The sequence below is a fragment of the Diorhabda carinulata genome, chromosome 6 (genome assembly GCF_026250575.1).
Source record: "Diorhabda carinulata isolate Delta chromosome 6, icDioCari1.1, whole genome shotgun sequence".
Lineage (NCBI taxonomy): Eukaryota > Metazoa > Arthropoda > Insecta > Coleoptera > Chrysomelidae > Diorhabda > Diorhabda carinulata.
In genome coordinates, this window is record NC_079465.1 from 13,779,020 (window position 1) to 13,794,246 (window position 15,227).

Consider the following 15,227-nt stretch of genomic DNA (forward strand, 5'->3'; position numbering starts at 1 on the left):
TCCGAGAATTTACTAGATATAGATCGCATATTCTTTGCAGATATACGAGTACGTAAACCTTTGATACAAGAATAAAGAATAATATAAGAATTGCCCTAATACACTTCCAATATTTTATACATTTACATTTGAATAATTATTTCTTGTTACAGGTAAATATAATTTAACATTAGACGAGGATCATCAACAATTATTTACGGTGATAAAAGTAAATGTACACGAGAAATTCGATACAACTTTCTTATTCAATGATATTGCAATTTTACAATTGAATAAACCAACGCAGTATACCAAATTTGTAAGACCCATATGCTTGTGGAAAGAGGACACAGCTCTAGAATTTGTAATCGATAAAGTCGGTGCGTATCTACTAATAAAAATATTACAATCACTTCATATATTTCATCATCTGCTGTGTACTGGGTCTGTGGTATTTGGACAATAATTCAACTTTTTCTAAATAATTATAGATTATACGATTCTTAGTCTGTTTGACGTATTCCTAATCTCATCTAATTTAACTTTTGTCTATCTCTTGGATATGCTTGGTACTATATTAGGTGAAGTACCAGAACAACCAAATCATCAACCAGTCCAGAGTTTTTTCGTTAAAATTATGCACTCGATATAAGAAAAGTATAGTGAACTGAAATATGATTTTTTTAATTTTTCAATAATTAAACTTTTCTTTATTAAATTTTTTATGAATATATAATGTATATTTTTGGCTATTTCATGGTTTCTTAATTTTTGAAATAGAGTTAAATTAGAGAAAAATGTTGAATATGATCTATTAATTCATAAATCAGAATTGTCAATATCTGCTAATTTCTTTAGAAACGCATTTAGATGAAAACATGTATTACTACAAAAATTGCTAGATTACCAGGATAGCTGGAATCCCAAACAACCAGATCCTTTAGATAACCAGCTCCAGTTCCCGTTTTAGCGCATTCTTTTGGTTCATTAGCAGGACTTAACGTACATGGAAACAAAACTTTCCTTTCTGCTTTTGGCGGCATATTTCAAATTCAAATCTTCAGTTGATACAACTTCATTGAATTGTTTCGAAAAATAACTTGACGAAAGTTGATCTTACATATGATGCATTCTTTCATTTTTAAACAAAGAGAGAATGAGGCTTTAAAAAATAAACAAAAAAACATGAGCAAAACGAAAAATTTTTATTACATTCGAAAAAAGTACAAAATAAACATATAGATAAATACACATGTGTATGTATAAATCAGAGTATCATATACACCGTAATCCAAAGGTCCCCCTTTATTGTTGCGCTACTGGAATCTACTATTCATAGCTAATTAATTCCACTCCTCTTAGAAAGTCCAGAATGTGGGATGGCTTTAATTGCCAGTTATCTTCATCTTCTATTTCATACGCTCCCAGGTGAGTGTTCTGCAGTTCTGTAATGTCTCACACTTCGAGAGAATATAGATAGAGGTTTTGTCCTCTGCGCAACAGAATCTGTAGGCTGCATTATCTGATGTCTTCAGATTTAAAATCAAGTGCAATTTCTGTAATTCAAAAAAAGAAAAAATGCAATATGTTCCTTACACAGCATTTACATGTGTGGAAATTTTAAGGTGGGGTAGACGAGGCTTTGACGTTTTGCATAATAGAGCACTCACATGTGCGCCTACAAATATTAAAGATAGTCATATAGTTCCTTTCGACTAACACCTCTATCAAACAAACAAAAATTATTAAAAAAAACTAATTTTATAACAGGAGAGACCTAAAATCAAGACGATTTAACATATATATATATATATATATATATATATATATATATATATATATATATATATATATATATATATATATATATATATGTATATATAAAGGTCCAAGAAATAAGATGATTTGTTGAAGCAGTTTTATTTTTTTCATCGTATTGATGGCCTTTTAGTCTATTTAATAAATAATAAGATGTCTACCCTATGTAGACAGCTCACAATAGTATAAGGCACTTGATGTTGTATTGAATGAAGTGGACTGTATAATTTTATTTTGTATTTAAATTTTCTATTTATTTTAAATGAAACAAAGTCCCATTTATTTTCTGGAAGCAAAGCTTCTTTTATTAGAACCAAAAACGTTCTTACTTCGGTCTATATAATATACATACTCGTTCTCGTATCGCTACATAAAAACGACAAGTAACGAAAAAAAGAGAGACTGCCAGAGGCGTAGAGTAGAATGAATTTCTAAATAAAAATTAAACTAAAATTAAAACAAAATCAAACATAGCGCCGGCCTTGAAAGTACCAGCTTTCAAAAAAAAATATACATTAAAGAAATAAACATAGCATATAATTATATACAAGTAAAAAATAAGTACAACAAAATAACCCTTAATCGTCTATAGGTAAAACACATATCTTATTTATGGCACGTTTAGTGATACCACTGTAAGTCTTTACTGTCACTACTCTAACAATTCCATCACTGCCTGGATGGGTCTTTACTATGCGTCCCAATTTCCAACTCATTGGAGGGGTATCATCTTCCCTTAAGAGCACCATAGATCCCACTTGGATAGAGTCAATTTGAGTACCTCGCCATTTGGGTCGCTGCTGGAGTAAGTTCAAGTAGTCCTTGGACCACCTAGTCCAAAAGTGCTGTATCATCATAGTAATGTGCTTGTATCGAGATAACTGAATTTTATGGTCAGCAGGAACAGCTGGCTCTGGAATTGTTTGAATCGCAGTACCGATTAAGAAGTGTGCTGGAGTCAAAGGCTGTAGATCATCAGGATCTTCGGTAAGAGGAAGGAGAGGGCGAGAATTTAGGATGGCCTCAATTTGAGATAGAAGAGTATAAAATTCTTCATAAGTAAGGTAAGTGTTTTTAAGTACACGTTTCAAATGGTGTTTAGTAGAGCGAACTGCACGTTCCCACAATCCTCCCATATGAGGAGAGTAAGGAGGATTGAAATGCCAAGTAATCAAGTTATCGGTTATAAACTCTTGAACAACTAGAGATTGGCTTAATTCAAAATACTTTAATAAATCCTTATTTGCCTTTACAAAGGTACTTGCATTATCTGAATAAATGTGCCTACATAAACCACGACGAGAAATAAATCTTTTGAATGCATTGAGGAAGCCATCAGCGGTAAGATCACTAACTAGTTCTAAGTGAGTGGCCTTAGAAGAAAAACATATAAACAAACATATATAAGACTTAATGTATTTCTTGTTACGCAGCTTGCTGTTCTTTATTAAATATGGGCCAGCATAGTCAATACCTACCGTATGAAATGGCCTTGATGGGTTAACCCTTGATGAAGGTAGTTCACCCATTTTTTGAATTAGTCCAGTAGGCTGTACTCGAAAAGATTTTACACATTTTCGTAAAACTCTGCGGATAGCTTGGCGACCAGAAAGAGGCCAAAACTCATTTCGAATGGTAGTTAGTACTGTTTGAGTACCAGCGTGAAAAAGCCTTTTGTGCTCATGATTAACAATTAATTCTGTGAAATAATCCTTACAAGGTAAGATAATTTGATGCCTTTGGTTATAAAATAGATCAGATTTGTTCAGCCTGCCACCAACTCTCAATATATTTTCGGAATCTAAGAATGGTGAAAGAGGAAGCAATTTGCTTTTATGTGAAATCTGTTTTCCTGATTTGAGTTTGTCTATTTCTGGTTTAAAATTCTTGTACTGTACTGATTTTATCAAAGTACATTTAGCGATATTAATTTCTTCCAAAGTTAGTTCACCTAAATTTCTGAGTTTTACTGACTTTTTGCAATTCGATGCAAACCTAATAAATACGCAGTCACATGCAATAAAGTTTTGTAATTAGAGTATTTAGATATTATGTCAAAATCATTGCATATCTGTGCTCCCAAGGTTAAATTTATAGAAAGTTTTGTTTCTGGTAAATTTGTAATTCCATTATTTGGAGCTAAAGGCCATTGGCTAGAATGAGGCAAAAAGGAGGGCCCATTCCACCACATTTTATATGAGCTAATTTCGTATCCCCTTGATACGAAATCGGCTGAATTTTCCGAAGAAGGCACATATCTCCATTCGTTGTCCATCGTTAAGCTTTGAATTTGAGATATTCTGTTAGCTACAAAAGTCTTAAGAGTACTAGGTTCCCTTTTTATCCACGCCAATGTAATTGTGGAGTCACACCAAAATATTATTTTAAGGATAAATTCAATGATTCCAGTAGCCTTGAAGCTAATTGTGCACCTAAAAGTGCTGCCATAAGCTCCAGACGTGGAAGGGTAATTGTTTTCAAAGGTGCTACCTTGGATTTTGCACAAGCTAAACTTACCTTATAGCCAATATTATTTCGGGATAAATATAAATTACTGCTCCATAAGCGCTTGTGAAGGCATCAGTGAAACAGTGAAGTTCTAAGTCAATGGCATTATTGATTATCAGACAACGTGATATTTTCTTTTATTAATTTCACATATGTTGTCATAAAAATTTAAAAACGATTTAACATAGCAATCCGGTAAAACATCGTCCCAATCTACCTTGAGTGACCACAATTTTTGCAGTAAAATTTTTGCCGTTATTGTCACCGGGGCGATTAATCCCAACGGATCAAAAACTTGTGATATTTTAGATAGAATCGATCTTTTGGTATAAGTTTTTATACTTAATTTGTTAGCGGAATAACTAAAAACGTCCTCTAAGGAGAACCAAAAGACTCCTAACGTTTTTGTACTGGATCCATCCTTAATCATAAATTAAGAGGAAGAGAGATTCAGATTTAAATTTTCAAATATTTCTGTTCTATTTGATGTCCATTTTCGAAGTAGAAATTTAGCAGAATCTAGAATATTTATCAAGTGTTTGATTAAATAAATGGCGTCTTCTACACTGTCGGTTCCTGAGATTAAATCATCCATGTAGAAATTGTTTTCTATAACGTGACTTGCCTCGGGAAAATCCTTTGAATTTTCTATAGCCAGTTGCTTCAAGCATCTGGTGGCTAAAAATGAACTAGGACTTAAGCCGTAAGTTACAGTATTAAGTTCATATTCTTGAACCGATTTGGACTTATCTTCTCGCCATAATATATGTTGAAATTGTCGATCCGAGGGATGTAACTTTATTTGTCGGTACATCTTCTCTATATCTGCCGTAAAGGCAATTTGGTGCTTTCTAAATCTTAACAATGTATTAAATATATCAGGTTGTATGATTGGACCCACCATCAAAACGTCGTTCAGACTGATATTATTAGTTGATTTACAGGAACCATCAAAAACTACCCGTACTTTAGTAGTCAAAGAACTAGATTTTAGTACACAGTGGTGAGGTAAATTGAATTTAACTTCTGACCCTAAAGATTCGTTTACCAAAGACATATGCCCCAACTTGAAATAATCTTCCATGAATTTAGAATATTCCGTATTCAAGTAACTATTATTCAGCACCCTTTTTTCTACAGACTTCAGTCGCTTTAGAGCTATATCCCTAGTTTGGCCAAAAATAGGTTTTTTTTGAAAGGTAATTTAACAACAAATCGGCCATCACCTTCTCTATAAAAGTTTTTTACGAAATGCTCCTCACAATTATTTTCTTCTACTGAGTAAACGGATTGATTCGTATAAGAAACTTCCTCAATTTTCCAAAAGGACTCTAATTGTTCCTGAACGTCTATTTTAGAAAGATTACAAAATGTAGCCATTGAAGGGGCTGTAAAATTTCCTGAAATGATCCACCCCAAATGCGATTCCTGTAGAATAGGTAGCCTCTTCCCTAACTTGATTTGATTGCTTAATAAAAGTTCGTAAAATATATTACAACCAAGCAAAATGTCAATCTTAGCTGATGTATCAAAAGTAATGTCAGCCAGCAATAAATTTTTAGGAATTTTAATGTTTGAAAGATCTATATTAAACTGTGGTACCTTACCTGTAATTTGATCTATGACTAAAAATGGTAAATTTGCTTCAAATTCAGTATGAATTGATTTTATTTTTGCCTGAAAAATTTTAGAAACATTCGTAGAATTTGTTGCATTTATACCTACTACTGGAATTGAAACAGATTTATATGGTAAATTCAATGCATGTGCTAACTCGGTCGTACAAAATGAACTTTGGCTTCCGGAATCCAAAAGAGCTCTGCACCGCACTGGTTTATTATTAACATCGAAGATATCTATCAATGCAGTGGATAAAATAACACAGTTATTAAAAATACTTGTAGAACTCAAACTATTAATTTCGGATGCAGTTTCACCACTTTTGACGATTGTAGATTTAATTTCAAGTTCATTTTCGTTATTTGTCGTATTAGACAAATTTCCTTTAGTATTAAAAAATTTAGTTGCATTACTAGCTTCATTTATATGTAATAATACGTTATGTTTCTTGTTACATATGCTACAATTGTATCCTCTACAAACATTAGCAAAGTGGCCCTTGCGAAGACAATTTACGCAACCCTTTAATTTTCTTACTGAATTTAGCCTAGAGACTGCATCTAACCGCAAAAAACTTTCACAATTATAAATTAAATGATCAGATTTATTGCAATATATACAAAATTGACCTTTAGTCTGTAAAGAAGCGTGACTTAACACTTTATTCTGTTTTACATTGGTATTATTATTTATATTTTTATTTATGCTGCATCTTTCCTTTAAAAAGTCAACAAATAAATCAATTTTCGGGGATTTTATTTTATGTATTTTAGTTTCCCATTCCTTACGTGTATATTTGTCAAGTTTCTCTTCTAATAAAAATAATAAAATTCTGTCCCATTCATCTACGGGTTCTTTTAGTTGCCTTAATGATCTATAATTTAAATTGAATATGTCTAAGAAATTTAAGTCAAAAAAAATTTTCTCTATTGATTTTAGGCAAATCAAAAATATTTTTTAAATGGATTTTAATCAAAGATTTTGTATCCTCGTACTTGAATCAGTACTTTTTAAGTCACCTATTAATTTTGCAGCTTCACCTTTTACTGCTGATCCCTTAATAATAGACCTTTTCTTATATAAATTCTTCATTTTCTCCGACTCGGCCATTTTATTTTATTTTTATCGCGCGCCTATGGAATGAGTTTTGATTTGTTTACTAGTAATAACTTTACAGAAAAACTGCGACCCTTTTGTACTTAGCCGCTCCGCTGGCGCCGTCCGAATGTTTTGTCTACTTGGCTAATGAAAAAAACGGTGTATATTACTTTCTTACTAGGATCTAGGATGCAAATATTGCAAATACCTTTCTAAAAATACAACATGAATAATTCAAAATAATTTGTTGTGTATTAATCGATATTTATATTAATTGCAAATTACTTGTGAATTCATCTCGATACCTTAATATTGAATGATAATATTTGAGCAAGAAAACAAGGCAATTTTTTATAATAAAGTAAAGAACAATACTATATTCCTATATTGAAACCAATTTTTACCTGTCTTTAAATTTACGTCAAATAAGTGTGCCTTACCGACAAGGTAATACCTATAGTTTTGTTTAACGTTAACCTGAAATATTTTATCTTGCAATTGTATTGAACTATATATTATTTACTGCAAGGCAATAATAAAAAACTCTTCCATCAGAAATCGACGACACTATGAGGAATAAATAATAAAATGGAAAGGACTTACAGGTTTCTTCTTCCTGATGCGGTAATTTGAAAGGATCTTCTTGTGCACAACACAATTTTATTTATTTATAATTTGTTAAACATCCGGCTCGAAGGACCAAAATGTTGTATTGAATGAAGTGGACTGTATAATTTTATTTTGTATTTAAATTTTCTATTTATTTTAAATGAAACAAAGTCCCATTTATTTTCTGGAAGCAAAGCTTCTTTTATTAGAACCAAAAACGTTCTTACTTCGGTCTATATAATATACATACTCGTTCTCTTATCGCTACATAAAAACGACAAGTAACGAAAAAAAGAGAGACTGCCAGAGGCGTAGAGTAGAATGAATTTCTAAATAAGAATTAAACTAAAATTAAAACAAAATCAAACACTTGATATATAATATCACTTCTTTTGTTTTTTTGGGGTTTTAGATTTTAGTTTAGTGAAATATTTGGATATTGTATTAAGTCCTTTATGACTTCTACTAATATCATATGTATTGAGAAAAGTTCATGAGGACACGTAAAATTGATATAACTGCCGTATCAAAAATTTAAATTGGAAACAAATAAAAAATTAAGTTCTTATCGTAAAAAACTTTAATTCGCAATCGAAGTGGAACAAAATAATAAAATCAATTTTCTTGATATCACAATATATTAAATTACCAATAACATAAAAACAGAATGATATACAAAACAAACTTGTTAAATAATTATCCGGAAAAAAAGATTAACAGAATATTAAAGAAAAAGATAAATATAATACTATAATCAATTGAGTAACAAAACAGAACCGAAACATAAAACATGTCTCCTTACCATATGTACGAGGACTTTTCCAACAACTATCTAATTATTTCAATAAATATGATATTAGTATAAGTCATAAAAGACATAATACACTATCCAAATATGTCACTATACTAAAATTTTAAACACCAAGAAATAAAAGAAGTATTATTATATATCAAGAAGTTGTATTAATTGTGACGCTGTCTACATAGGGCAGATATCTCAGTATTTAGAAAATAGACTAAAAGGTCACCAATAACTGACCTGACTTAACGGACCTGAATAACTAAAGTGAAATTTATAGTTCTATTTAGTAAATTCAAGAAAACCATAAATAATTAATTGACAACTGCTACGTATTTTTGAGATGAACAATTAATGTAAAAATAAATTTCTATTTTGATTTTATTTTTATTTCGATATTCATGATGTAGGAGATCTATTGATTACATCCTTATATTTCGGTTGCTTGATCACAAGTTGGCACTAACAACTTTTGCACACCTATTTCAGGCATCAAAATAACTCTCTGTATGTGATTATTAATAGAACGGAAACGCTTCTGTACAACTTAAAACGTGCAACAACTTCTGTTGTTGCTTGGTTGACATCCAGCCCCTAGTTTTACCTACCTTTAAATTTATAAACGTTTTGTTGTGTTAATAAAATACTGGCAACAGTGTAATTGAATTTTGGGGATGATGACGCACTGCATAAATTTGTTTTTGTCTCCTCTCATATATAGCACTAGTTGCACTGTTAGTTTTATTTTAAATATAACTTTTTTGAGGTTTAATTTTCTTTATTTCATGTAAACATGCTTGTCTTTCATAATAGTAACATTTGGTTTTCAAGAGCTCCTTAGACACCTGTTAGTCATAATTCTACAATTGACTATGAAAAATTCGGTTTGTATTGCTTCAAAACATGCATTGTTCCATATAAACCATTTGCTTCTCACTCATTGACTCATATCTAAATTCGTTTGAATGTAATCAACAATCATACAGAAACAGTTACATTTTTCAAATGGAAATAGGGTTTTAGACAGCCCTAATAGAATTTCCACTAGCTTTATCGTTTGCAAAACTAATCACTAAATATCTTCTGCACCGCTTTTTTGGATTTGGGCTTCAAACCGTTTTGAAGATCTGTATCTTGACACAAAAGCAGTTAATCAAACCTTACAATAAATTTTAATACGTTATAGGAATAGCAGTAGGATGGGGTAGAAATGACCAAGGGCATTCCACGACAGAGTTATTGATGCAGGTTAATATGCCAATTATTTCCACTGAAGAGTGTATTAATTCCTATCATGAAATTTACTCACAATATACAAATGAGAATAATTTCTGCGCTGGTTATGGAAATGGTAATTTATCTTAAAAATATATAACATGATTGTGATAATATATATTTTAAATGTATTTTAGGCTCGTCTGTATGTAATGGAGATTCAGGTGGTGGTCTGATTTTTCCAAAGAATGATACAAATGGTACAAACACCGTGTGGCAGCTGAAAGGAATTGTTTCAAATACTGTAGGCATACAGAATATTTGCGATTCTACTAAATATGTCATATTCACAGACGTACCTAAATTTTTTAGCTGGATAACTAACATCACCAGAACTACATAATAATTTATTCATCAAAATTCCATAATTAACTCGTTTTGTTACAAAATTTAAAAAAACATAAATATTCCATTTCAAAAACAAAAATATTTATTGATCATAATGTGTTCTAAACAGAATATTATGGGACGCGCGCACACGAAAATATTTTTTAATGGAGGTAGATAAATATAATTCCAAAAAAATATCTTGTTAGATTATTTTAATCAATGCCCATTTTCCCACTTGCAACCAAAAAGGTTGAATCGGATAAATTTTCCAACTCTCCAATATTCTCCAAAGATAGGTACCTAGTGGATAATTTCAAGAATTTGTAATGTATTGTAATGTTTTTTTATTTATTTACACTATTTATATTCGTGGGGTGAATTCATCAAAAGTGTCGCTCACGTTCTTAATTTATTTACTTTGCACTACACTTAACTAACTTATGACAAATAATCAACTTATACTAATACTTAACCATCTTATATAATTAATTCAAATTCTTCGGTTACTTTTCTATATCATTCCGTTCGCTATGACTATTTACTGTGAACTAACTAAACAATAAGAGAAATTAAGTCGAAAGTAATGGCTTTACTTCGGGCTTTACTAAAGCATGGCAGATTAATATACAGGAGGATACCTTGTACCCGGTTAAGTACCTCTACCAAATATGAACCCCATATACGTACCCATATACCCATGTGTAGAAAAGTAGATTAAGGTACAGGCTTTCATGTAAAAATAAAATTATTGCGATATCTTTGCACTTCTTTTTTTAATTCTAAAACAGTGCCTCGTATAAGGCCGCTCATCAAATCATCAAATTTAAGGCTCTATAAAAAAGATCTGAATGCTTTTTTCGATCAAATCTACCGCTTAAAAGTTATTTAACGATAAAAGTTTATGCATAGTTGAATCCATATTTTCCAATTTTTTATTTATTATCGCTTTTAAATAAATAAATTTGAATGAATTTATTTTTTTGAATTTAAGCCGATTAAACAAAAAGCTAATCAGAATCGTGTTTTAAATTTATTCGTTTTGTAATTTAACGCCATCTGTGGGCAACCTAAAAGAACTTTCTGTCATTTGACACTATAACCTCTCTCTGTGGAGGCTATGTCAACCTGCCCTACTACAGCCTTAGAGGCGCTACTGAACCCTGTCTCCTCTTCATTTCATAGTGAATAAAAAGGCATTTAGCGACGCCTACAGGTTGATCCAGATATTGAAACTAAAGCCTGAACATCTGATAGGTCACCTAAAGATTGTAGAGCTAATAAAGCTAAAAAGCTGTGATAAATCAATGGACCAAATGCTGCACAAATATACCCCATTCGAAAAGGTAATTAAGCACCACCAATCATGGGTAAACATATATCTTTCTCTAACAGAGGGTTAGAGCTAGCCACAAGGACTGCTGGACTGGACGTTTCTAGACCAAAATGCAAGCTCTCCGTATCTCTAGGAACATCATTCGCCATTTTTCAAGTAGAGTTGCGAGCAATAGACAAATGTGCTTAGAAGTGTTTGAATAGAAACCACATTAAAAAGCACATATACATTCTCTCAGATAGTCAAGTGGCCTTGAAGGTCCTGAAAGCTATTGAGTGCACATACAAACTAGTATGGGAGTGTTGACAAACTCTAGAAGCATACCTTGAAACGGATCCTTAGTGTAGCACGAGATTGCACATTAATAACGAACTAACGAATGGCCAAAGAATCAGATGAAGAAGTCTGAAGAACTTCACGTAATGACCAGAAACGACATGAAACTGGTGGCGGTCGTTAAGACGATGAGCGTGGCAGAGGACCACAACTTCAAATTCTGCGGACAAGCCGTGGAAACAGCTGAGCATCTACTCAGCGAACGTCATCCCCATTTCGCTGAAAGGCTAGAATACCTTGAAGAAAAATAGCCTACTTTTGGAGATGTCTATGTATTTTGGAAGCAGAACAATAAGATGTAGAGTCTTGTACAAAATATCTTCTAGATATAGGTGTAGAGTCTAAAGCCAAAACGACTCCACAAATTAATCTACAACCTAGAGACATGCGTTTGAACCCATTTCAACGAATCCGAATCACTACCATTATGGTTCCATAATAAGCGGTTTTCATTTTCCAGGTGGGGCTTTCAAACCTGTTGATGAACCATCTACAATAACTTGATATTTGCTTTTTGACATTCAAATCCTACGACATTTCTGTCACGATATGTTCCTCATTCTCTATAAATAAGTTAATCTAACGCAAAGTGCGGACATTTTCAACCAATGGCAGAGAAAACGCAATTTTCTTCACAGTTGGTAATAAAACATTTTTAATAAAAGATTCATGTTGATATGTTTGGTTGTATTGTCCAATCTAGTTTGTTTTCTTCCGTTAGTCTCAATATTCGAAGTATTAATATAGATTGTTTCATTTTCCGGGTTAATTATTTTATACAACCATATTTCTGACAAACTTTCATTATTAAGAGCAAAAAGTGTATTTCTTTTGATATTCAAGTATACTGCCTGCAAGTTCTCAATAAGCTCTAGCTGGATACATGTGACAATATAAATTTTTAAATTTAATTCCGTTTTGTATTTGTGGTGCAGGTTATTACTGTTTAGAAGCTAGAGCAAATAGAATAAAATAAAAACAAAAATCCAGACTACCTTGTCCACACATAAGTACCATAATTAGTTCAGTTGCTGATATAAACATCCATTTCAAATAATCAAATTACATAACAAGTGTTCTATGCATATCAGGAAAATTTGCTAAAAAGGCTTTATTAGATGTTAGTTCAGAGAAAGAAACCAAATGATAAATTTTGTAGTACTTCTGAAGATTCTAAATCCAATGATGGTCCCACGATCCGCTCAATGAAAAAAGGACATCATGGGAACGATTATGTCAGTAATATTATTAAAAATTCAAGAATTAACGTTACTGCTTCCAAAACAGACAAAAGTTATAAAAAAGCAGAAGCCAAAGACTTAGAAATAATAAACTAGCAGTATAAGAAAACGAAAAATTGAAGAAATCAAGGTTTAGAATACATAATAAAACTTGGGAAAATAGTATCAGCTGAGGTGTGTAGATTATTAAATAAACGCATACTTAAATGTCAAGACAAATACTGGCAAATAAAAAGTTTCGATTATTGCTGGTGTGATAAGAAGGTAAAAAAGAGGTATTACCTCCGATTTATATGAGCCTTCATCGATTTACATGAAAATTTGGAATTAATTTTGTCTTACCCTTACAAAATCTACCATATTCCGATATGTGCAAATTAGTCTTAGGGGTGAAAACTACCCTTTATTGCAAAAACTCAAATTATAAGTATAAGCATTTAATAAGTAGAAAAATACTTGTAAGGGTTGAATGAAAGTTGTTTTATTGTACTTATAATTTTTCAACCCTTTTTGATGTATTTTATCCCTGATGATATAAAATTAAATATAAATTATTTAATGACTATCCATAACTTCCTACAGTGATAATACAAATAGCCTATTTAAAACTATAGAGCAAATTAATTATTTTTAAAAAATGTTACGTATAAAAAATCCTGGAGAAGAGCAATTTCTATTTTCAACTGTAGTAGTTGGTGTCTTTTTTGTAACATTATAACTATATTAAATATAACGCCTTGAATATATTTTTCAATGGTATATATTTTTTGTATTGCACTTTAATAGGTTATAATTTCAAAAATATATGACTCATGCTTAATTTACCTATAACAGATTTGTGAATAAAATCATTTTGTTAATGACATTTTGGGAAACTGGTGAACTTATTTCAAGTTCATAAAAATACGGCTAACTTTGTTCTAACCATATGGTCATATGAACAATTTATTTGATGCCCTGAATAGTACACGTTTACATTCAACAAAACCCTGTAATCGTGTTGTGAGCGATACGAATCCAGAAGTGCTAGTAGCTTTAAGCTCAGCGTATGATTTATTGGCAAATCTATACAAAGTTGGAAAAAGGGAAATTCGACCAGACCTGATAGCTTTGATGGTTTTCTTCTCACCATTAACTCCGTTAAACAATTTGCAAATGATCAAAAAAATGAAGGTTTCAATTATTTATTCACAGGCAGACTAATTCAAGATCCACTTGAAAATCAATTTTCTGTTTATCGTCAAAGAGGAGGGTATAACAGAAACCCTACAGTGAAAGCATATTGTCGCCAATTTAATGAGGCCACCTAGAAGTGCTAAAGCAGGCAGTCAACTGGATGATGATGATGATGATAATATACTGCTTTTACCAACAGATGACAATGAAGCACTAACTTCATTGAATTTTGAAGAAGAATCATCATCCGAACAAACGGATTCATCCACCAATTCAATTTCTCCCGAGGTACATTCAAATGATATTGCGACGTTAGGAATTTGTTCTGTAGTATATTTTGGTCGATATTTAATTAAAAAATGTTTCAAATGCAAAGACTGTAAAGTTAGTTTAGAAGCTTCTGATGACTTAAACAGTCGACAAGAGCTTCTTATTTATTACAACATTATAGAAAAATTTCACCATGATAGTACTTAATAGCTTCGACAAAAATATACGGAAAATTTCAGATAATAAAATATTAAATTTGAAAAAGAAAATTGTTGGAAAAATAGAAAAAATTCTCCCCGAGTGGTATGCAATCTATTATAGTCATAGGCAATATATTTTCGATTTATTATTGCGAACTCAGATTTTCAAATATTGTAAAACTGTTTCAAGTTCATTAAAAACTAGACAAACTAAAAAAAATGATAAATTATCAATAATTCAGCATAACTGAACAACCACTATATTTTGTATATTTCTTATGGTATATTCTTTCTGTTTTTTTTTGGTAAATTAAAACACAGACTTTTTTATGTCAACGTTTCGGTAGCGTTGATCCAGCTATCGTATGAAGAATAACGTTTAATAAAATTGTTGAGCACATTGACCGCATGACGGAAGAACAAATTGTGAAAATATCAAGGGACAAATCACCAGCAGGACAAAGAAGCATTGGAAGACCTAGGAAAAGATGGAGTGACAACCTCCCAGGTGACTGAGCAGAGGCAATGACGTGAAGAAAAACAGGCAATGATGCCTATACACAGCAGGAAGAAGAAGATGAAAATTGTTGGTCCCTAGCTGACATTAATGAAAAATTCGAAAACTAGAACATCAA

At 31.5% G+C, this 15,227-nt stretch overlaps 1 protein-coding gene and 1 long non-coding RNA gene across 3 annotated transcripts in view; one reads left to right on the forward strand and one right to left on the reverse strand.

Annotated features, from left to right (window-relative positions):
- The window catches only part of LOC130895494 (chymotrypsin-like protease CTRL-1), a 33,217-nt gene extending 23,084 nt beyond the window's left edge, over positions 1–10,133 (forward strand). For both annotated transcript variants that reach the window (XM_057802818.1, XM_057802819.1), the window contains 3 exons: positions 153–359; positions 9,618–9,782; positions 9,844–10,133. In XM_057802818.1, coding sequence (XP_057658801.1) covers positions 153–359; positions 9,618–9,782; positions 9,844–10,049 — 578 coding nt within the window. In that variant the 3' untranslated portion in view covers positions 10,050–10,133. The remainder of the gene's footprint in view (positions 1–152; positions 360–9,617; positions 9,783–9,843) is intronic.
- LOC130895495 (uncharacterized) lies at positions 1,166–7,877 on the reverse strand. The gene is made up of 2 exons (XR_009059470.1): positions 7,627–7,877; positions 1,166–1,535 (listed from the first exon to the last, which is right to left on the reverse strand). It is a non-coding gene; the product is annotated as an uncharacterized LOC130895495 (long non-coding RNA).
- Positions 10,134–15,227: the final 5,094 nt, after the last annotated feature.